The sequence below is a fragment of the Amblyraja radiata genome, chromosome 1, assembly GCF_010909765.2.
Source record: "Amblyraja radiata isolate CabotCenter1 chromosome 1, sAmbRad1.1.pri, whole genome shotgun sequence".
NCBI lineage: Eukaryota > Metazoa > Chordata > Chondrichthyes > Rajiformes > Rajidae > Amblyraja > Amblyraja radiata.
The window spans coordinates 116,099,738-116,124,970 of record NC_045956.1 but is presented as its reverse complement, the minus strand read 5'-3'; the positions used below and the strand labels follow the sequence as shown (position 1 = coordinate 116,124,970).

At 45.0% G+C, this 25,233-nt stretch overlaps 1 protein-coding gene across 12 annotated transcripts in view; it reads right to left on the bottom strand.

Annotated features, from left to right (window-relative positions):
- Nucleotides 1-11,895, bottom strand: part of pcm1 (pericentriolar material 1) — a 100,781-nt gene extending 88,886 nt beyond the window's left edge. For 7 of the 12 annotated variants that reach the window (XM_033029502.1, XM_033029523.1, XM_033029517.1 and 4 more), the window contains exons 1-4: nucleotides 11,730-11,895; nucleotides 10,695-10,808; nucleotides 5,876-6,121; nucleotides 3,100-3,369 (exon numbers count right to left, since the gene is read on the bottom strand). In XM_033029502.1, the coding sequence (XP_032885393.1) occupies nucleotides 3,100-3,369; nucleotides 5,876-6,121; nucleotides 10,695-10,799 (621 nt within the window). In that variant the 5' untranslated portion in view covers nucleotides 10,800-10,808; nucleotides 11,730-11,895. Of the gene's footprint in view, nucleotides 1-3,099; nucleotides 3,370-5,875; nucleotides 6,122-10,694; nucleotides 10,809-11,433 lie in introns of all 12 variants that reach the window. The other 5 variants (XM_033029557.1, XM_033029536.1, XM_033029567.1 and 2 more) reach the window with 5 other exon arrangements.
- Nucleotides 11,896-25,233: the final 13,338 nt, after the last annotated feature.

The window sequence follows — 25,233 nt, the reverse complement described above, 5'->3', positions numbered from 1 at the left end:
TTGATGGACTGGGCCATGTTCAAGAATTTGAAGAGGGCCTGAATGAATTTGCCAGTCATCACTGATTTCATTGACAAATGCGTGGACAAATGTGTACCTTCAAAAACATTGAGTTTTCACCAACTAGAAGCTCTGGATTAAACAGAAGGCTTGTAATGTGCGAGAGGCCATCGTTGCGTTGTTTAGGCCATTCTAAAGTTGTACAAGAGGTCTGTTGGTTCATTTAGCTTCTGTAAAAATTGAAAATTGTTCCTAGTGTGTAGGATAATGTTAGTGTATGGAATGGCTGGTCGGCACGGTCTCGGTGGGCCAAGGGGCCGCGCTGTATCTCTAAACTAAACTGAAAACAAAGTCCAGGAATGACGTCCAAGTCACGATGAGCACAAAGATAATTCCATATTAAACTGTAGTCACAGACAGAAACTCAACAGCTCTAGCAGGACTTGCATGCTATCACTTCCTTTAAGTTGAAACCAAGTAGCATAATTTGCAATGATACATAATTTCTGGGCCAGCTCAATGTCTTTTATGCACACTTTGAAAGGGAGAACAACAACCAACCTCTTGAGTCCCCACAGTTTACTAGCCAATTGCTGAAGACCTGTGCAGACCAGCTGGCGGGAGTATTCAAGGATAACTTTAATCTCCCGCTTCAACAATCTGAGGTTCACACCTGCTATAGAAGGTCATCTAAAATATGCCCAAGAAAAGCATGGTGACCTGCCTCAATGACTACCATTCAGTTGCACTTATATCCACAATAATAAACTGCTTTGATAATTTGATTACAGCACAAATTAATTCCTGCCTCAATGACCTGGATATACTTCAATTAGCCCAGGGCCTCAAAAGGTCACTCACTGGCTCTCCACTCTGCTCTGGACCATCTGGATAACAGAAAAGCATAAATCAGGGTGTTGTCAATGAACTACAGCTCAGCGTTCAACAGAATCATCTCCTCCAAGCTCATCGCCAAGTTCCAACGACTTGTGCCTCTATCTCCATTTGCAACAAGATCCTTGACTTCATCGCGGACGTACATCAGTGCAGATCGGTAACATCTCCCCCTTGTCCATCATTACAGGTGCATCTCAAGACTGCATGTTTAGTCCCCTCTTCTGCTTTCTTTTCTTCCATGATAGTACGGCAAAGCAAAAATCCAATGCCATCAGAGGACGGTGGAGGCGGGTTCTCTGGATGCTTTCAAGAGAGAGCTAGATAGGGCTCTTAAAAATAGCGGAGTCAGGGGGTATGGGGAGAAGGCAGGAACGGAGTACTGATTGGGGATGATCAGCCATGATCACATTGAACGGCGGTGCTGGGCCGAAGGGCCGAATGGCCTACTCCTGCACCAATAGTCTATTTCCAAATTTGCTGATAAACACCACTGTTGTTGACTGTCACAGGTGGTGATGATTCGGTGTACAGGAGAGAGGGAGAACACCTGGATTAGAGGTGCCGCACCACCACCTCTTGCTTAACATCAACAAAACCAAGGAACTTATCAATGACTTCAGTAACAGCAAGTCAGGAGGTCATGTGCCAGCTCCTGTTGATTAGTCGGTGGTGAAGAGAGTTGGCAGTTTCAAATTCCTGGGTGTCAACATTTCAGATGACCGGTCCTAGGCCAATGACATAGATGTAATTACGAAGAAGGCCTACCAGCACTTCTACTTTCTTATAAATATAAGGCGTTAATATTGCCAATGATCTATTGTAGACCAACCACATTGATGCAACAACCAAAAAGGCACACCAATGTCTCTAATTCCTGAGGAGACTGAGAAAATCTGAAGTGCCTCCAATAACTTACAAACTTCTACAAATGTGCATATTGTTAGGTTCATCACAGCTTCATTTGAGAAGACTGCAAAAAAATGCCTAAGACCGCATAAAAGTGTAGAGTTGTAGATGTAGCGCAGAACATCTCACCGACCAGACTTCCCACTCCACCTACATTACAGACTGCCTCGGGAAAGCAGCCGACATAATCAAAGCCAGTCATTCCTTCGTCCTGCTTGTGTACAAAAGGTACAAAAGATTGAACGTACCCCCAGACTCAGGAATAGCTTTTTTCCCCTCTTATCAGGCTTATCCTTCCAAAAGCTCGGGTGCTGGCGGATTCACTATCTTCTCCTTTGCCCTATCTATTGTACTTGGGTTTGAATCACCTCTTGCATTACTTTGAACTCGTTTTCTGAGTGTTTTTGCACTAATGTCTTGGTTTGCAGTCTTTCTTTTCGTTGTCATGTATAATTTATGTTTAACTTGTGTAATTTAGTGTTCTGTGTATTGTCCAACTCCAAGCACCTACAGTGCTGCTACAACCACGCTTTTCTTTGTGGCTATACCTCATGCAAATGCATATTTGTGCATTTGAAAATAATTTACTCTGATCTATATCTCTCAACTAGTATTTATCCATCTGCTAACATCACTTAGATAATTATCTGGTTTTGTTTGTGAGAGCTAGCCGAGTGCAAATTGGCTGCTGGATTCGGTACTTTAACTGACAAATGGGCAAAACAAGTGTATCCCAGAATCACAAGTAGACTGTAGTTCTTGCAAAATGCTGATAAAAAGTTATGAAATGTATAAATACTGCATTGTCTACTGGCAATGTTTTTTATGATACTCAACATTTTATCAATGTTTTTTCAGGCATGGGAACTATTAAAACAACAAAATATGTAATACACAAATGAGAATGATTGAATCAATGTAATTAGACTTTGAATTATTGAACATTACAGATAAGATAATGCCAGAAAGGTGTGCAACTGCTTAGAAACTACTTCAAACCTAAAAGGATATCTGTTGTCCTAGAATTATTATTTGTGGGCCAATGCCTCACACATTTGCACAAACCTATTACAACAAATCAGTTACAGAAATATATCAAATGTATACAGGAATGGCTTCATAGCAGCTTTATATTCTAAAGTGGATAATAGTAATTTATACCAGTTAATCACACCAGATTTTCACAGATAAGCAAGCTAACAATGTTTTCAAACACCTACAGAATTAGCTTTCATACAATATTACTCATATTTAAGCCATTAAAAGTTATGATAAAGGAATAAATTTAAATCTCACCTGACTACTCTCTATTTCAGATTCTCCTCTGATATCTCCAAGTAAGACCTGATCACTTTGCAACGAATCTTTGTTTATTATAGATGCAAACAAATCTCCTCCTGAAGCAGCAAACTTGGTTTCTTGTCTCTGTGGATTTAAATCAGGATCCTTGCTTTTGTTGCTATTGATCTGCTGCTGAAGAAAGTTGAATGGCTTTCTGTTTTCAACAGGTGGACGTTTGTTGTTTGCAGCCATGGCTCTGCCATGAGAATCACTCCCAATGCTCCTCTAATCAAACATCACAATGTTTAGTGTAAGGAATACTCATGCATTGTTGTGCTCAGATCAATTCATTTAGAAAAGTGACATTCCATTACTTTGATCAATCAATTTCCTGGATAATTTGTGAGAGAATAAACCTAAGTTTGCAAAATCCTAGTACCTCAATAATTAAGAAATAATCTAGTTTTAAATACATTAAAAATCAAATACTCTCCAAATAAAAGAGACAAACATTTACATGGCTAACTTTCCTGCTCAAATCTGACATTGTATGTAGAGGAAAAAAATGTTGTTTATCTTGTCACTTCCTAAATCTCTGCATGTGGACTGTTGGTCAGACTACAGCAAAATACTCAAGATCAAAGTTTAGAAATATACAAACACTATTTTATTCACTGCGCAGATTATGAAAATGATCTGGAGGCCAAAAAAAAGAGTAGGCTCCTCTGGAACTTTATGTTGACAGTATGTTTTTGCATTTGTACACTATTGCATTTGTACACTACTGCATTCTGCATTTATACACTACGTTACAGCTTGATTTTTCCATAATCTAAAATGTCTTGAACATCAGAAGCAAGGTTCAACTATGTATAAGTTCAATTAAGTTCTATCATGAACTAATTTTTAAAATGTACCATAATGATAAGGATGATCTCTATAACACAGACTACCAAAAACACAAAGCTGAAAGGACGGACGGTCTGGGTTTAAGAGGCTATTGGCTAAAGCTGAAGTTCAGATAAATTATTTAATGTTTTGGTTTTGTCAAAAATCAGCAAGAGACAAAATATAACTAATGAGCTACCAGTGCAAGTGGTAAGATTTGTAGTAAACGCATCTGGTGCTTGCAAGGAGCTATTTGATTTCAGCTATTCATTAAACAAATTAACAATTATAATGGAAATTAAATTATGTCCAGGTTGGTCAAATATTGGAAGTAGAATTGCAAAGAAACTTTGGAGTGTGGGATGGAGATGGAAGACCGTGTACATTTTTATGGACAAACACAAAAATAATCAAATGGATTGCTGACCTTCAAAACTTGATAACAAGAGGTAAACATTATTCTACTACTATTCAGCCCCCAGTTACACCGCGTGAGTAGCATTGGGAGATTATACACCAACTTGGGGGCTGTGCAACAAATTTATCCAAATTAAAACTGGATTCCAAGGGTCAAATGTATGAAATCTAATTGCTTGAACGATGACTTAAACTAGATATTAGGGGAACCCAAAGGGTAGATATAAATTATTATTAGTCAACCGGTTATCCTCTTGCACGTTTAAAAGTTGCAGTCAAGTCTTTCAGAAGTATAGTTATAAAGAGCTTTTTACAGAGAAGGCAAGTCTGGAATGCCCTTAACCAAATGGCAAATGAACTATCTTCAGTACATTTTTTATTAAGGAATATGGGGCAAAGCTGCAAATGTAATCTGGACACATGAGACAGCACAGTAGCGAGGCTGGTAGAGGCCTCACAACACCAGAGAGCTGGATTCAATCCTGACCTCAGATGCTGTCTGTGTGGAGTTTGAAAGTTTTTCCTGTGACCATGTGGGTTTCATCCAGGTGCTACGGTTTCCACCTAGATCCCAAAGATGAGGGGTTGTAGGTTTATTAGCTGCTAAAAATCACCCCTGGTGTGTAGGGAATGAATAAGAAAGTGGGATCACATAGGACAAGTCGGAATGGGTGATCTATGGTAATTGTGGACTCATTGGGCCGAAGGCCCTGTTTCCATGCTGTATGATTCTGTGACTGGCATTACTTATTTCTTTAAAAAAATGGGCGATGCCTTCCTACTTTTCAGTCAGAGAGATGGCAAGAGACTGAAAATTTACATGCAAAATACCTCATCCATAGATGTAAACATTTTTTTTTTAATGGAACGTGGGGCCTAGATGGCATTGACCTAGCTAGTTTCCTGGCAGCAGTTCTTGAGCATTTGTTTTATCATAACTACGTGCTTATCTTGTCTTAATGTGAATCTCTTGCTGTACAAAACTAATTTTCAAAAGCCAGTCCCTGCAGTGCCATTTTAAGTTATTCTGCACACATTACAGCTTCACAAGTTAAACCCTAAAATGCAATCTCTCCCCCCCCCCCCCCCCAAACATCTGCCTTACGCCATAAGATACAAACTATACTATTCCCAGCACAGCTGTTGAGATTGAAACAAGGACAACTGAAGTTTCTGAAGCACTTTTCTCAGGTGGTCTGCAGTTTGTCAGGTGTGCACAATATTTCAATTTGTTCACTTCAACTCAATTCTTGCGGTTCAGGAATTTTGCTGTAAAGGCCAGTATTTAAAAACAGTTTGAGCACTAGGACATTGATTATTTTCTAAACATAAAACACATGTATTACTTCATTACGGTCTCAAGCGATTGCTCAAGCCCAGCACTTTTCTGTGCATTAAAAATCTTGCAATCCAGTTTGATGAAAAATACTGCTTGTTTATTATTCTTAAAAAGGGTAATTTAACTGATCGTTCAAATCTACCTTACCTCATCTAAATCACTGAAGTTTATACGCTGCTTCAGCCTCTCAAGCTCTGCAGAGTCTGAGACAGAGAAACGATAAGTATGCTTTGTGGGAGGGTAACTCTTGGGGGTTTTTGTCCTTCGGCGCCCAACACCCGGCGAGGATTCAGGAGAAATGTCATTTGTAAGTCGGCTCTCACTTCCTCCACTTAACCTTTTCTTGTTCTTCTCAGATGACTTGTTGGCCTTCTTAAACTGAAGACACCAATCCTATAAAGAAGAGTATAATTGTTCCACACTGGTTGGCAAAGGCTTTATATTACTTCTGTAACACAAACATTTATCAAAAATACAGGACCAAAGCATCCATATCATAATTTGGGTGTGGAATACTCAAGGCGAAAGGCCTTACAATGTCCCGACAGATCTGATCGGGGATTAATTTATTAGCAGGTTGTTCTTATGTCATTCGTAAATTGAATTTAATTCTGATAAATCTCATAAAATTACCAACCCTGTGAAGAAATACAGGCTCAATAAAAGCAATCTTCCTGAATTTCTTGTATTAATGAATGAGTGTCTACCTATGAGGGGCGGCACAGTGGCTCAGCAGTAGACATGCTGCCTTACAGCACCAGGGACCCAGGTTCGAGCCTGACTATGGACTGTGACCGCACGGGTATGGGGCTCCGGTTTCCTCCCACAATTGAAGGACGTACAGGTTTGGAGGTTAATTGGCTTCTGTAAACTGTAAATTGCCCCATGTGTGTAGGATAGTGCTAGCGTACGGGGTGATCGCTGGTCGGTGTGGACTCAGTTTCTAAGCAGTTTCTCCAAAGTCTAAATATGCTTGGATTCCCTACATTTCATTTCTGTGTTAAGTTCTCTCAAACCAACTGTCATTGTGTAATTTCTAAATACTCATCATACCTAGTAACCACATTACTTCCCCATGGCAACTTTGAACTGATCATATTCATAATATGCCATCTGTCCTATCCACCTTACCCCACCTCAGTCTAGAAAAACTTTGACCTGAAATGTTAGCTCTGTTTCTCCTACGTTTGCTGAATATTTCCAGCAGTTGTTTGTTATTATTTCAGGTTTTTCAACTTGTGCAATTTATTTTATATATTTTTGCCTAAATCTGTCATAACGAATGGTGAATAACACAGAAATTTACTGTTAATATTTTAAAGGATGGATGGGAGATAATGCGGTAGAATGGTGAAAGATGGGAAGAAAACAACTTTAAAAGACCTAGGATTGCAAAGATCAAGTACAGTTCAATGCAGAATTTTATGCCTGGACATTTCATTATTCTGCCCATGCCGCTCTGATGCCATCTAGCTCAATAAGAGAGTTCGGTATTCTGAAAAACGCAAGGAATCATGGGATTTATCAAAGGTCACTGGCTATAAAGAAAAAGCGAATGAAACGCTGACTGCATAAACTGTATGTAAATTCTTATCTTTATTCTTGATTTATGTGTAAAAATATATTTAATCTGAACTATTTTGAACTATTGACTGCATACAAATAGGATGCAGTCATTCATTACCATTGAATGAATGGTAACCACCTCCATTCAATATGTAACAAAATGGCAAACTTCCCAATTCTTTGTAATTTTGATTCTCCATTTTGCTCTCACAATCTGACCTTTCTATCAGACTCCTAAATTGTTTTAATGAAAGCTCAAATTAAGGGCAATGAAAGGCACATCAGCATGGCACTAGGCACATTAACAGCCCACTCAATTCATCAATGACTACCACACCTCTCCGTCTGAGTCACAACACTCTACATCGAGGAGGCAAAGCGACGGCCACTGGACTGGGAGAAATGCGCGGTCTGCGGTTCCCGGCCCACCGGATAACAGCCCTCCTGGGAGTCGGCACCGAGGCCCCCCGCGCCCGGCCCGACACCTCCGGCCGCCTCTGGACGGGGACGGGATACCCGGACGATGGACGGGGATGGCCCAGTGGCGGCGCCGGAGACCACAAGGAGAAGCACAAAACATAAAGCACTCACTGAAACAAAGGTCTGATAACCAAAAATAACACACAGCAGATACGCACCCTCCAATGTTTATCTGTAGTGACCTATGACCTGGGCATGCACAATCGGAATACCAAACTCGCTTATGTTTAAAATATCCAAGTTTTGCAAACTTTGAACTATTGATTGCATACAAATAGGATGCAGTCATTCATTACCATTGAATGAATGGTAAACACCTCCATTCAATATGTAACAAAAATGGCAAACTTCCCAATTATTTGTAATTTTTGATTCTCCATTTTGCTCCCAATCTGACCTTTCTATCCTTGATTGTTCTAATGAATGACTCCTAAATTGTTCTAATGAAAGCTCAAATTAAGGGCAATGAAAGGCACATCAGCATGGCACTAGGCACATTAACAGCCCACTCAATTCATCAATGACTATAGGGTGATTTCACGAAAGGTCACTGGAGCGTAAATCCCCACTCACGTGACCGAAAATTTTAACTGGGGGACAAGCGTCACTTCCGGTACATGTTAGTGAATGGGAAAACACGCACTTTCACACCCGTTAAAAACATCGAAAACGGCCTGTTTTTGAGCTGCAATTAAGTGAGCCGGTCGGGGTGACCGTGAGGAACAGCTACCTAAATTTACAGTCCAAACGAAAGATAGAAACTAAGGTAAATACAAGAGCGAGCTGAAGGTGTAAATACAGCGGAAGTGCTAGCGGACTTTTTTCTTGGAGATTTAAAGATCCAAAATATCGGGAATTATCGCGTTTGCTCGCTGCATTTCATCAAAAGTGGCATTATTGACTTTTTATCTTTATTCATTTGTTATATGAAAAGTATTAAAAGTTAGAAACCCGTCAGTAAAATTGCAATCGCCCATGGTTCTCGGGTGGGTTTTAACATGCAAAATGAAAACGCTTCTGAAGCGCCATTTAACATTTAAATAATCGTAAACTCTCAATGCGTTTGGAAATCAATTTTACTCAGATGCAAGCTAACGATTATTTAAATGGTAAATGGCGCTTCAGAAGCGTTTTCATTTTGCATGTTAAAACCCACCCGAGAACCATGGGCGATTTTGCAATTTTACTGACGGGTTTCTAACTTTTAATACTTTTCATATAACAAATGAATAAAGATAAAAAAGTCAATAATGCCACTTTTGATGAAATGCAGCGAGCAAACGCGATAATTCCCGATATTTTGGATCTTTAAATCTCCAAGAAAAAAGTCCGCTAGCGCTTCCGCCTTTTTTACACCTTCAGCTCGCTCTTGTATTTACCTTAGTTTCTATCTTTTTTTTGGACTGTAAATTTAGGTAGCTGTTCCTCACGGTCACCCCGACTGGCTCCGTTAATTGCAGCTCAAAAACGGGCCGTTTTCGATGTTTTTAACGGGTGTGAAAGTGCGTGTTTTCCCATCCACTAACATGTACCGGAAGTGACGCTTGTCCCCCAGTTAAAATTTTCGGTCACGTGAGTGGGGATTTACGCTCCAGTGACCTTTCGTGAAATCACCCTATAATATCAGATATTTATTAAGTTGGTTACAGTGGACCTATCTTCTTTATTTGTTCCAAGATCATCTGTTTTGTGTTGTACCATCATTCCACATATTTAACCTTCACCCCCCCTCCTAACTCCATCTGCCCACCATCCCTGACTTCAACGATCACCTACCAGCCTTTGTCTCAGCCCTCCCGCTGATCTTTATATTGGCTATCTTCTGTGTGCATTCTCAGTCCTGATGTAGGATCTAGACTGATGCCAGATTTAGACTTGAAATATGGACCATCCCTGAGCCTCCACAGATCCTAATCAACACCATATTCTGCTTGGGTAGCCAATAATCGAATAGTATGAAAAATGGGTTTTCTAATTTCAGGGTGTTCCCTTCCCACTCCCACCAGAGTTCTCTCTCTTTGTTCACTTACATCATTCCTGTCACCCTCATTACCAAGATTTGCTACCATCCCCACTTGGTTCTATCTCCCCATCACCCACAAACCTTTCCACAGGGGTTTCCTCACCATTGGTTCACCTTTCTTATCTCCCTCCCCCTCATCTACCTGTTTCTAGCCATCAAATAACAGCTGCAGTCTCTACCCTCTCCCACCCAGTTGCATTTGCATAATGATCTCCACCCCCCCCCCCACCCCTCTCACTCCACCTTTGCCTGTGCCCACCTATCATACAGATTGTCTTCCCTCTAACCCCTCCTCAGTCCTGATGCAGGTACATGATCGAAAACATTGTCCATCCCCGTGTTTCCACCGGTGCTGTTTGACCTCCTGAGTTCTTCCAGCAGTTCACCATTGGCTCCAGATTTCAGCCTCTGTAGTCTCCCATTCCCAATTCTGTACAGTTCTATGATTCTATGAAAGAGTATTAAATCAATCTCTTTTTCAACAGATAGTGTCTAATGTGAACATCATTATTTTCTGGTTTTATTATCATTTTCTGTTTCTTCGTTAAATATAAAAATCGTACACAAATCCTTCCTCCCATTGAAAGTGCAGTGTATCAAGCTGATAAAATTGACTGCAATAAACAGAATTCCTAATTATTACCACAAAGCATCCATCACCTCCAAAGCTCTAAAAATAGTGCATTACCCACAAGTGAAAGTTTTTACCTTGAATTCAAAATATTTGTTTAGCTTATCTCTATGCTATCAAATTAATAGGCCCCTTCCTACATAATCCTCAAAGGGTATGCCAAGCATATAGATAAACGCAGCATTTCACTAGCAGTGTCCCCCAAATGCCAAATCACTAGTTTGACATTACCAATGCTCTCAACAATAACTAGAATGTCATCCTACCCGATTATTTAACTGATCATCCAGACCTCCATTGTTCACTGTACAGTTGGCCAAGTCTGGTTCTTCAATGCTTTCCTCAAACAATGGGGTACCACCAGTTGCCATCTTTAGATGCTAGACAAAAAAAGTTGAAGTTTTTACATCACTTGAAGATCATAGTCTATTTTTATTATTTAACTAAAATATCTGGAGACAGACATTCCCACACACTTCTGCCTTAATGTAGGTGCAGTTTTGATAATAGGGCAAATGATTCTTCCAGACTGTTGTAAAATACTGCTGGTATTTAAAGATCTGTCAATATTTATGGCTCAAGCACTATTGCTCTTGGTCAGACATTTCAGTTGCTTTGTTGTTTGCCACGCTGCCTTGACTACAACAGTGGTGAAAGCCGTTCATAACTGTTCACAGCCAAGATTAAGAAAATGCTGTACAACTAAGAACCCAAATTAAATAAAACTAAACTAAATCTTCTCATGCGTAGATCAAAATGCCAAAACAGTTAGCAAAGATGCATTACAACTAGTTAAACAGAAATGATTTAGTTTGACAGATGAACAAAATAAAAACATGATTTTCCAAATCACATGAGAATTTTACAACCTTATCAATTTGCTGCAAGTGATATAGTTTTAATCCCGAGACTGGACCGGGCGTTGGAATTCAACATTCAAAAGCCAAAATAAACATTTATGGTTTCCTGCGCTAGGAAACGGGTTCAGACAGCGGGCGACCTCACCTCACCCAGTGCCCCCAACCCCGGCTGATCCAAGAGAAGGGTGGGAGTTGCCGCCGGCCGGCCAACCCCGGAGATGCTGATGGATGTTGACCGGCAATGGGAGGACAGGCAGGCCCGGCCGGCGGGTCAAGCACAAGTCCGCCACTGGCTGGCCACACACCTAGCGGTTGAGGGCCGGGCCCAACGTTTGGTCGGGCTGGGAGCAGAAATACGCACAGCCAGGCTCAGGGAACGGGAAGGCGGCTGGCGGACTGACTGGCCCACCGACCGACTGACTGTCTGTCTGTCTGTCTCACCCGGGGAGGAGACGGCGCCCACTGGAGCCGGAGCGGAGTGGCCGCGCGGATCGGCGGCGGTTCGCCAACGGAATCCCGGCTCGCGCCCTTTCCCGCACTCTCCCGCGAAGCGCCGAGCAGCCGTCGCGAGCCGTTACTGAAACCATAGCGATGGGACCGGAAGTGACGCGCCGAAAGACACAACAAACGCGATCAGCAGCCTCCGCCGGCTGGCTAATAATGCGCGAGGTCCGCCTGCGTTCCCCTTCCGGCCGCTGGGGCAGCGCAACGCTCCAAAGCAAAGATTAAAGAGCAGCGCACCCACTCACTCGCCGCCATGGCGCCACCGCCAGCGGGTGGCTCGGCTCGGCTCAGCTCGGTGGCGGTTTACAGTAAATGGTGCTCCATTCCTGGCGAAATACCTCGTAGTAGTGCTTTAAAGCCGCGGAGGCCAAGTCAATGGACATGTTTAAGATAGGTAGATTCTTGGTTAGTACGGGTGTCAGGGGTCATGGGGAGAAGAGAGGAGAACGGGGTTTGGAGGGAGAAACAGATATCTTTGGCCAGTCTGAAGAAGGGTTTCGGCCCGAAACGTTACCTATTTCCTTCGCTCCATAGATGCTGCTGCACCCGCTGAGTTTCTCCAGCATTTTTGTCTACCTTCATATCTTTGGCCATGACGGAGTAGACTTGATGAGCCGTATGGCCTAATTGTGCTCCTAGAACTAACGAACTTATGGGCCTGTCCCACTTAGTAGGAATGTTACAGAAATTTGAGATTTTAAAAATCAAGCCTGTAGTTTATCCCATCAGATAAAGCATAAAAAGAACTTTAATTTGATACCTAGTTCACTTTCATATCTTCAGTATTAAAACAGTTATGGTCATTTTCATACTGGGAAATTAGCATCTTGTTCCCTATTGCTTTTCCATTGACTTAACACAAAAGCAGTGATCGAGGACAGTCAATTGACATAAAAGCCCATCACTTTTTTAAAAATTAAGAGAACTGTGAAATTTTCAGTTATTATAGATTGAAGCATTCTGAAACATGATACATCTTACTTGGATGACCTGAAATTAAAGTATATAATTAGTTAATTACCTAATTAAGCAACTAATTACAAAATTAACCGTTGTGATGGAAATAGTAATAAACTCCCAGACTGCCTTGAAAATTCAAAAATGTGATATTCTCAAGATCAGAACTTTAATATTATTGTATTATATGCTGTAAGTCCGTAACAGACAGGTAAAGAAATTACAATTTCTAGCAAAAGACCAAGTCTTCATGGAGAAGATCAGCTGCTTGATGCTACATTGGCATATCATAATCAGCATCATCATCATAATCCTCAGACTGCGACCAATAAGCAACTCTGTACACCTTATTTTTCCTCAACTTTTCAATTTTGGCATTGTAAACTACAAGTTTTTGCTCTTCAAACCACGCATGACATGCTTTTCTGCCCACTACTTTCCCATTTAGACCGACTTTTTCCAAACGAGGTATACAAGTACAAGATGTGTCCATTTTTAAGATCCCTCTTAGACTCGGGCATGACAGAAATTCACTTCAAGGTGAGCTCTAGCTATGCCAGGCTGGGCATTTGGATTGACAATTTCTTCTTCGGAGGCATCTGTTTAAAATGCAAAGAAAAAAAACACTGAACAGCATTGAGTATAAACAAGTTATTATTTGCAGTTTTAGAAAAAAAGTAGAAATTATTTTATTCAACAAAATGCCCAACACAAGTTAAAAGTTAAAACAAATAGTAAATACCCAACAAAAAATTCATATTCATCAGTGTCATCAAATCAATTAAATTCATCTAAATTCAATGACTAGATCTAAACATCTATCCCATTCTTAAGAAAAGGCTAAAAATATGTTTTTAAATAGCCAAGTATCCAAATAACAAACTGATGTACTGTGTACATAATGTACTGTGGAAGTTTTTAGTCAGATATTTAGTATGGAAAATATTGATCATGGATAGACAATAAAACAAAATATAGATAATTTAGATGTTCATGACATGATTGTGCAAAAAATAATGAATTTGATTATCTTGAGAGTGGATGTTTGTGGATTATGATACAGAGATCGGATTGTGGCTGCCGCCATGATTTTACTCATGCTCACAGCCGGCAGGCAAGACAAGGCTGATAACGGGGCCTAAATATCATATTTCGCATCATCAGATTAAATGAAATTACACCAAAAACTAGATAAGATGTTAAATAAACGTCCTACATACCTTTTGTTTTGTCCTGAACTTGCGATCCGTGATTTTGAAGTCGGGGCTAACTCATCCAGCGATTGGGATTCAATAGACCAGCAATTTTTTTTTTTTAATTGCGAACGGGATAACAGAACAAAATTTCTTCATGAGCTTGTCGTATGAGCAAATCCCGCTCCCACAACCAATAAAAACCTGCATTTTAATCACCCCTCCCACAGCCTCTCGAGTTGCACGCACAGGCAGTGGGCAGATCTGGAGCGCCACTGATGGCAGGAATTTGTAACAACGCTACACTTAGGCGATTTTATAGACGACTACAGGCGACTAAGCTATCACCACATGGTCGCCGGGGTGTCGCCTGTATGGTTTCCTCAGTCGCCCAAAGAGTTGTACCTTTTTTCTGGTCGGCGCTGGATTTTGAATTGTTCAAAACTTTTCGGCGACAGTCGGCGCCCGGGGGCTTGACGTCAACGATCATAGCCTGACTTAGGTGCTGTCACCAGGTTGACGTAGGCTGTCGCCGGAGCTGACTTCGGTGAATTCCAATGGCGACTACTTACCTCAACTTACGTCAACCAGCGACAGGTACCGGCGACTGAATTGTCTTACCTTGTTGTAGCTTGTTGCGGGTGGACGTAGTTTGTCGTAGGTGTGGTTGTAGGTGGACGTCCAAATGGGTCGCCGGTTTTCGTCAGCTTGTCGTGGCTTGACGTCGACTAGGTTATTGTAGACATTGTCGTAGATATTGTCGTAGGTGGGTCCAGTCGCCGGTTTTTCGGCGACCTGCTACGACAATGGCAATCGTCGAAATAATCGCCTAAGTGGGACAGGCCCATATAGGACGTACTCACTGGATACTGACTCCTATGTACTGTGTGAACATATTCCATAGGCTTTAACCTCAAACAATTATTTACCCGTGTAATTCCCAAACTATAGCTTTAATGACGGATATATTTTGTGTAAAACTGACTTTTCAATGTATATCTTGACAAAATAGGTTATTTTCAAAGTAAAGCTAGTTGTAATGCTTCTCGTGCATTTAACTTGATATTGTTAAAATGCTGAAATAGCAAAAGGAAAAACATTAAATACACCATTTACAATTACTATAAAGTTAAATATCTAACAAAAACATTTAACTTTTATTTGAATGTTCATTTCAAGAGCCAAGACCTTGGACTTCAATACATCAGATGAATCTTTGGTCTATTAAGGAAAGGGGTGTTTGAAGAGCATGACCTGCCCACTTTACATGAGACACTACAGAAATGGGTACTTAAGGAACTTGAAAGATATCAAGCTGGCTCCACAAAATCATCCAAACTCATTGGATGTGTTAAGGTTCATTTTCTTAAAACAGACAACTTACAATAAGTTAGGTAAAACCAACACAAGCTTTACTGATCATTTAGCCTGCGAGAGTGCTAGGAGATACAAGGTCAAGCATACAGCAGATACTTAACTCCTCCTAGGCCATCACTCTAATGAATGAAGACATACAGCATATTTTTATAGTATTTCGGAAACATAGTCACATATTTATACAGAGTTGCAGCAATGACGTCTAACATATCAATCACAGCTCTACCCATTCAAAGCATGCTTGTCACTAATACAATACTTCTCATGCTATAGTTATATTGATCACAAACTTTAGTTACAAAACCCCCAAATAACAGGAAGTTAGTCAAAGGTCTATCATCTGCAGTACCTTCTTAAACAATGTAAGGATCCTTATTAATTGCCCACAGAAGTTTCAGTATACAGAAACTTCCAATGTTTCAGAAAGCTTATCCTCTCTTAAGGCTTCTGTTTACAGAAGCCAGAACCTTCTCAAGAAGTACATCCCCTCTCACCATTGTCAATATCTTTTGCTTGGGCACAACAGGAAGCAGCTTGGATGCAGTTTGAATGCTGGCCTCCAATTTCCTGATTACCCAGCCCTTCGACAGAACCCAAATTTCAAAGCTTTCATTTACTCAGAACCCAAAACCCAAATAAGTCAAATTAATCTTTACTTAATAAAATAATAAAATATTCCATTATTAACTAGGATATTATCAGATGAATAACTAAGCGAATGGCTGCATCTCTTCCAAAGTCTGGATTGTCAACATTGGTATTGATTCAATATTGTCACGCGTACCAAGATACTATGAAAAGCTTTGTTTGCGTGCTCTCCAATCAAATTGTACTAGACATGAATACCACCAAGCCATACACAAGTACAAAAGGCAGTGCAAAGAGAAAAATACTGGAGTACATAATATAGTGTTGCAGCTTATGGGGCGAAGGCAGGAGAATGGGATTATGAGGGAAAGATAGATCAGCCATGATTGCATGGCCTAATTCTGCTCCTATCACTTGTGACCTTTATGGGGTGCTAGTTACAGAGAAAAAGTGCATGGTCTTCAATGTGTTAGGTTTGAGGATCTGGTCATGAGGAGGACATTTAAGTAATTTGATGTAAGCGAGGAAAATGCTAATCCTGAATCTGGTGGTATACATGCTTTCAAGCTTTTGTATCTTCTGCTCAACAGGAGAATGAAGAAGAGGAAATGCCTGCAAGTGAAATAGGTCTTAATTATGTTAGCTCCTTTCCTGAGGCAGTCTTAAGTGTAGATGGAGTTCGTGACAGGGAGTCTCATCTGTGTGATGAACTGGACTGATAGACCAAATATGTGGGTTGGTCAGTCAGGGAAGACGTGAAAAACGTACTTAGTCTCCTGAGGGACAACAGGCATTGGTGTGCCTACTTGGCCATGGCTGCATTTGGTAATATCAGACAAATTGCTGGTTTTATATACACCTAAGAACATGAAGCTGTCAAAGATAGGGCCTGTCCGACTTGGCCGTCATTTGTGCCTCATTTACTCGTTATATGTAAATTAGGTCGACGGATCGTGACGCGTGGGGTGCACATGCGTTGCGCATGGTGAGGCGTGGAATCGTATGCGGCAGCATGCGGTCTCGCGCGGCGCTCCAGGATTTAGTACAGGAACTAAATCCTCGCGCGCCACCTGCGTGACGTATCGCGTACGCACGCTGACGCATTGGGTACGCACACTGACGCATTGGCGTCGTACGCTGGCGTCCCGACGCCTCACATGTATCGCGTGGTGACGCATGGTTACGTCATCGTGTGTCAACGTCCTTGCGTCAATGTCCTGCCCCGTGCCGCAGGGTATTCTAATGACATCACGTGCACCAGATGGCTGTGATGACGCGTGGTTTGGCCATACAGTCGTGAGAGTGTAGAGTGTAGAGAGTGTAAGGGGCTGAGAAATAATTCTGGTAGGTCACCAGTGTTGAGAATTATCATGGAGGATGTTTGGTGGCCTATCCTCAGTCACTATGGTCTATGGATCAAGAAGTCAAGGATCCAGTTGGAGAGGTGGGCCAGGAGTTTTATGAGACTGGACCTGGGGGCCAGTGTCCCGTCGGTCCGGCCGCCCCCCCCCCCCCCCCGCTGCCTGGATTCCTTGCGTTTGTTGGAATACCGAACTCGCTTATTCTATTGTATGTCTGCGTCTTGTAAGTAAATGTAAGTAAAATGTCTCCGTAACGGTCGTTGCGGAGCTTCCAGAAGTTGACACGATGGAATTAAGTTTGCGACATGGTCTCTCTTTTACTGTCACTTGCCCTTTAGCAGCATATGACATCACAATGGGATCTCATTTACATAAACTGCCTGTGCATTTACAAAAGAAATACGAGATTTTCATTGTGCGGGGGTGGGATGGGGGGGGGGGGGAGGTGAGCGCTGATGCATCACAATGGGATCTCATTTACATTTTTTTAAACTCGCTGTTGCCGATAAAGCTGGACACAGACACAGACAGGGCCCAGAGCCGCGCTCCTCCCTCCCCCTCCCACGGCTCAAGACGCAGTCTCAAAAACTCATTGACTGACTTTCAGTTATTTTTAAATGTCGCACACGCTGGACACAGACACAGACGGCCCGGAGCGGTGCTCATCCCTCCCCCCCCCCCACCCCCCCCCCCCCACCCCCCACTGCTCCAGACCGGAATATTGTGTTGAGGGAACAAGGCTCAACGGGTCCCACGGGGTAGGGAGTGGAGAGGACAATGTTAACAAAGACAGGACTCTCAGTTCAATGAGAGATTTGTAACATTGTTGTCAGGAGAGGGAGGAAGTGTGGGAGGGGACGATGAGAGGATTGTTGTTTAATGTTATTTATACAGATAGATGGAGCGGATGGGTGTAGGGAGGGGAGTGGGGTTATGGTTGGAGTGAGGGATTGAAGGTAGGGGAAAGGATGGAGAGGTGAGGGAGGGAGTGGAGGAGGGGAGAAGGAGAGGGGAAAGAAGAGGGAGGGTGAAGAGGAGGGGAGGGAGTGCTGGGAGATGAGGGGAAATGAGCCATGCCTGCGCAATTGGGGACTATGGGTGAGTGGTGGAATATTGCGTTGGGGAACAGGTAGCGTTGGGGGAACGGGTGAGTGGTGGAATATTGCGTTGGGGAACGGGGCCCTACGGGTCCCACTTGGTCTAGTATATTACTAAAACCCTCATCTAGTTTCCATTTTTGTTTGACTGGTTTGTATTTGTGCAAAAACGGTACAGGATAGCGCTACAATTTTTGGCCCACCATACTCACCATTGTCATGTGATGTAAATTTAACACGTTAAAAAAAAACTGTATTCCACTTGCCCTGCCCATCAGCAGTGTTCCACCCCACAATGATACATCGATGGGATTCATTTACATTTTTTTTAAGTCCGTTTTAAAAACCACCGCAGGTTCCACCTCACAATGGCATCACAATGGGATCCTGAACTTCATTTACATTTTTTTTTAAAGCCGTTTTTCATTTTGGGGAACTCAATACCTGGGACGGTATAAAGCTTGAAACCCACCAGCACCCAGTCTATCTGGGAGTAGCTTTAGATCGTACCCTCAGTTACAAGGCACACACCCAAAAGACAAGAACCAAGGTCTCAACCTGGAACAGCCTTCTACGACAACTAACAAACTCAAAGTGGGGGGCTCGTCCAAGGCATTAGCCTTGTGCTTCTCCACCGCTGAATATGCCTGCCCAGCATGGAGCAGATCATGCCATGCACGTAAAATAGACCGTATCCTCAACGAGACCTGCAGGATAGTGAATGGGTGCATCAAAACAACCCCGGTGCACTGTCTTTATGCCCTCTCTGGCATCGCTCCCCCTGACATCCGCAGAGCAATCATCACAAAAGCCGCGCGCACAAAGCAGGCCAATGACAATCGGCACTCACTCCATGAACACTCTGCTGCCCAGAAACGGCTCAGCTCCAGGAGCAGCTTCTTGGACACCACTGAAGTACTGGAAACCACCCCAACTGATGCCAGGATTACTGAATGGCAGAAGCAGTGGAACAGCCTTGGCAGCCAGACAACAGAATAGATGGAGAGATGCATCACCCCAGATGAATGCCTCGCTACCGGCCACGATCAACCTGTCTGGAAAACACTGAACTGCCTGCGGGTCGGCGAAGGACGCTGCAAGGTGTCCATGAAAAAACAGAAAATAACAACTTCCGATGCATGTGTGTGTGGCAAATCTCAAACCATGGAACACATCATGAGATGTAGCCAATCTCCACAATGTACCGAAGATGACCTGGGCGAACCAAATGCCACTGCGCTCGCCTTCGCCAACCACTGGAAAGACGTGATATGGAAGATGGCTGGACACACGGAAGGAAGAATTGTGGGGAGAAGGGGTTGCGAAAAAAACGAGATTTTCATTGTGCGGGGGTAGGATGGGGGGGTCGCATTTAAAAAAAATCATGATTTTCTTTGTGGGGGTGGAGTGACTGAGGGTAGGGGAAGGAGGGGAGAGGTGAGTGGGAGAGGGGAGGAGGAGGGGGAAAAGAAGAGGATGGGTGAAGAGCAGGAGGATGGAGTGTTGGGGATGAGGGGGAATGCAGGAGGATAGGGTTAGGAAAGGGGGTGGCGAGGCGCAGTTGGGGAGGGATGCCGTGACTTGCTTCACATGTCAGCCCACGCAGTTGGGAATATTGTGATGGGAAACGGGGCCCAATCGGTCCCACTTGGTCTAGTATCTATCTATATACTATTAAAAGTCTCGTCTTGTCTGTCTGTGATATCAAGGAACTACGCCAAAACGGTACACAATAGCGCAACATTTTTTGCAGAATCTCACGCAACTTTTTTCCGTGGTCGTTAATATCAAGTTTCTTCACATTTGGTGTTATATCTCACAAGTTATTGATATTCAGAAACATAGACATAGAAACATAGAAATTAGGTGCAGGAGTAGGCCATTCGGCCCTTCGAGCCTACACCGCCATTCAATATGATCATGGCTGATCATCCAACTCAGTATCCTGTACCTGCCTTCTCTCCATACCCTCTGATCCCCTTAGCCACAAGGGCCACATCTAACTCCCCCTTAAATATAGCCAATGAACTGGCCTCAACTACCCTCTGTGGCAGGGAGTTCCAGAGATTCACCACTCTCTGTGTGAAAAAAGTTCTTCTCATCTCGGTTTTAAAGGATTTCCCCCTTATCCTTAAGCTGTGACCCCTTGTCCTGGACTTCCCCAACATCGGGAGCAATCTTCCTGCATCTAGCCTGTCCAACCCCTTAAGAATTTAGTAAGTTTCTATAAGATCCCCTCTCAATCTCCTAAATTCTAGAGAGTATAAACCAAGTCTATCCAGTCTTTCTTCATAAGACAGTCCTGACATCCCAGGAATCAGTCTGGTGAACCTTCTCTGCACTCCCTCTATGGCAATAATGTCCTTCCTCAGATTTGGAGACCAAAACTGTACGCAATACTCCAGGTGTGGTCTCACCAAGACCCTGTACAACTGCAGTAGAACCTCCCTGCTCCTATACTCAAATCCTTTTGCTATGAAAGCTAATATACCATTCGCTTTCTTCACTGCCTGCTGCACCTGCATGCCTACTTTCAATGACTGGTGTACCATGACACCCAGGTCTCGCTGCATCTCCCCTTTTCCTAGTCGGCCACCATTTAGATAATAGTCTGCTTTCCTGTTTTGGGTAACCTCACATTTATCCACATTATACTGCATCTGCCAAACATTTTCCCACTCACCCAGCCTATCCAAGTCACCTTGCAGTCTCCTAGCATCCTCCTCACAGCTAACACTGCCCCCCAGCTTAGTGTCATCCGCAAACTTGGAGATATTGCCTTCAATTCCCTCATTACAATTAATATATATTGTAAATAGCTGGGGTCCCAGCACTGAGCCTTGCGGTACCCCACTAGTCACTGCCTGCCATTGTGACCCGTTTACTCCTACTCTTTGCTTCCTGTTTGCCAACCAGTTCTCTATCCACATCAATACTGAACCCCCAATGCCAACTTTGAAAATAATAACTGCTTGTGTGGGAGACGATTCTGGCAGTTTCCAGTGATGATATCACAATGGCATCTCAGTCGTCCAATGACAATGGGATCTCATTTACACAAGCTGCCGTGAAGTTTCCGAAAACCGAAAATGACATCACAATGTGATCTCTGCTGCTAATACACAAGCTATGAGAGTTGACGGAGTGGGGGATGGGAGAAGAAGAAATGTTATTTCAACATTGTCTTTAGTGGGAGAGTGTGAAAGGGGAGAGGTGAGGGAGGGAGTGACTGCGGGTAGGGAAAAGGAGAGGGAGGGAGAGGTGACAGAGAGACAATGGGATCATCAGCTTCAAGGGGAGTAAGGAGAGAGTGAGATTTTTGCTACCCCCCCCCCACCCCCACATGGGAAGGATTGATTGGCTCAAGGGAGCACCATCACCAACCCAAAATTCGAGTTCATTCATTGGCTCCGGGAAGCGCCGACTGCCTCCTCCCCCCCCCACCACATGGGAAGGGTTGATTGGCTCATGGGAGCATCAACGCCGACCCAAAAGTTGAATCAATTGGCTCCGGGAAGCGCCGACTTCCTCCCTCTCCCCCCGCATTGAAAGGATTGTTTGTGTTGAGGGAACGGGTTGCATTGGGAGAACAGGTGAGTGGTGGAAACGGGTTGCATGGGGAAACCGGTGAGTGGTGGAATGTTGCATTGGGGAAACGGGGCCCATGGGTCAGGGGGGTAGGGAGGGGAGAGGGGTTATGGAGGGTGGGAGGGAGTGATTGAGGGTACGGAGTGACTGAGGGTAGGAGAAAGGAGAGGGAGGGAGAGGTGAAGAAGGGGGGGGTGAAGTGAGGGGGTGAAGAGGGAGAGTGAAGAGGAGGGAGAGGGAGTGTTGGGGATGAGGGAAAATGAGCCTTGCCTGCGCAGTTGGGGGCTATGGGTAAGTGGTGGGTGAACGGGTCACGTTGGGGGAACGGGTGATGGGGTGATTGGCTCCAGGGTGGCCTGTCTAAGGGGTGAGCGCCGACGCCACGTTCGGGGACCAGCCCTACCGTATGACGCCGCGCCCCTCCCTCGCATTGGGGGACAGGGCCCAACGCGTCCCACTTGATCTAGTATCTATATTACTAAAAGTCTGTTCTTGACCGGTTTTGGCGATCTGTGCTGCGATTTCCGAGAGAACGCCGCCACCTACGGCCGTCATTTTTAGCCACCTCGCTCAGAGCCCCCCTACGCCGCATGTGTGCCAAGGATTTTTCCAGTCGATGAAAAATGACATATATATTAATGATTTAACAAAATTCCCCATTCTCTCTGCTGCCCCCGCTGGCGGCAGGGGGGATGGACTATAAAACCAGGAAGTGGTGTGCCTCAATTAGTCTGCAAGCTGGAGGAAGGCAGAGGGTCACGTTTCTCTGAGCTGTGAAAAACACTGAACACATGTCCACACAACTGTGAGTAAGTACCCTTAATGTGGTTTGAAAATGAAAATATGGTTAAAGTAAAAAAGCACTGCCTGCAAATGGTTGTTTGGGGGGTTTGGGTTGAAATAAAAAGGCGCTCTCTCTCCCCCCCCCCTCTCCCCTCCCCGCCCCCCCCCCCCTCCCCTCCTCTCCCCCCCTCTCCTCTCCCCCCCTCTCCTCTCCCCCCCCCCTCCTCTCCCCCCCTCTCCTCTCCCCCCCCCCCCCCCCTCTCCTCCCCCCCTCTCCTCTCCCAACCCTCTCCTCTCCCCCCCCTCCTCTCCCCCCTCTCCTCTCCCCCCTCTCCTCTCCCCCCTCTCTTCTCACCCCTCACCACCCCCCCCTCACCCCTCCCCCCCCTCTCCCCTCCCCCCATCTCCTCCTCCCCCCCCTCTCCTCTCCCCCCCTCTCCTCTCCCTCTCCTCTCCCTCCCCCCCTCTCCTCTCCCTCTCCTCTCCACTCCCCCCTCTCTCTCTCCCCTCCACTCCCCCCCTCTCTCTCTCCCCCCTCTTTTTCTCCCCCTCCTCCCCTCCATCCCCTCCCCCACCGTCCCTCCCCTTAAACCCCCCTCCCCTCCACACACCCCTACCCCATTACCTTCCACCCCCTCCCCTCCCTGCTCCCACCTCTCCCCCCTCTCCCCCCCTCTCCTCTCCCCCCCTCTCCTCCCCTCTCCTCAACCCCCCCCTCTCCTCTCCCCCCCTCTCCTCTCCCCCCCCCTCTCCTCTCCCCCCTTTCTCCTCAACCCACTCTCCTCTCCCCCCCTCTCCTCTCCCCCCCCTCTCTCTTTCTCCCCTCTCTTTTTCTCCCACTCCTCCCCTCCATCCCCTCCCCCACCGTCCCTCCCCTAAACCCCCCTCCCCTCCACACACCCCTACCCCCTTACCTCCACCCTCCCTGCTCCCCACCTCTCCCCTCCCCTCACCTCTCCCCCTCACCTCTCCCCCTCCCCTCACCTTTCCCCCTCCCCTCTCCCCCTCCCCTCACCTCTCCCCCCTCTCTCCCCCTCACTCTCACCCTCTCTCTCTCCTCCCCTCCACCCCCACCTTTCCCCTCTCACCCACCCTCCCTCTTCGCCTCCTCGCCACCCCCCTCTCCCTCTTGCCCCTCTCTCTGTGTCTCTGCCCCTTCTCTCTCTGCCCTCACTCTGTACCCCCCCCCCCCCCTCCCCTCCTCTCTAGATGTGACTGCAAGTTGGGGACTATGCGTCAGTAGTTAGGGTGGTTATGGGGTAAAAGGAGCAAATTAATAATATTAATATAATATCAAGGGGGGTAATTAGCGTGAGTGCGGGGGTGCGGGGGGGGGGGGATAGTTACTGTGTGTGACGCTGCATGCCATCTCCCCCCCACAACCGCACGTTGGGGGAACAGACCCAACGGGTCTGCACTTGGTCTAGTATTATACTAAAAGTCTTGTCTTGTTTGGACGTCGGTCTGTGTGCGTGCGAGTGAGCGATCTCAAGGAACTACGACAAAATGGTACACAATAGCGCCAAAAACTTTGCAGAACCTTACTCAGCTTTTACCCCTCGTCATTCTTACAAATTTCCTTCAGATTTGATGTTATATTTCACACGTTAATGATATTTAAAGTTTTTAAAAAGCCAACTTTGAAATTATTAACTGCCTTTGAGAGGGAGACTCTTCTGTAAAGACTCTTAAAACACGCGATGTCTTCACTACTAGTTTATTACAAACATTGTTATAATACACACACCGTGCCCTAGCTGTCCGTGGTCTGTCACTGGAGCTAGAGAGCGAGAGAGGTGTGGGGAGGCTACAATTATACTGAAGATAATGGGGAGTGGTTAGTAGTGGTGAGGTCACTATGTTAAAGGAGCATGCACTGATCTACATCCTTCCCCTTGGAAAACAAAGCATTACAATAATGACAGTGAGACCACGACTCATACGCTAGAAACAAACCCGCGCGTACACCGGCAGGAAACAGTTAAAACATTCAAGCAAACTCCCCGTAACGTACAGGCGGCTTGAACAACCGCCCGGAGCGGGTACGCAGCCCGCCCTCCCCCTCCTCCGCAGGAAGAGCAGGGACAAGAGCAGGAGCGGTGACAGGGGAACGGGCAGGAGAACGCGCAGGAGAGGGAGGACGAGGAGACCGGGGAGGAGAAACGGGCACCGCTGCGGGCACGCGAGCGGGCGAGGCAGGCGAGGGGGGAACAGGAGGAGCAGTGGGAGAACGGGGCACAGAGAGTTGAGAAGGCAGAGTCCTGGGCATGCGAGGAGTGGTGGGCAGAGAGGAAGCAACCGGAGGGGCAAAAGGGGCTGCAGGAGGCGGAGCGGGCTCATCGACCAGCAGCAAATGCTGGCGGGACCGGCGGTAGATGGTACCCTCGTAGTCAACTAGGTAAGACCGCGAGAGCCCGCAGAGCCGACGACAACAGCCAGCCGGTAGTGTCCGGAGGCGGACTGCCTCCGGACCACCCGATTCGGGAAAAGACGCGGA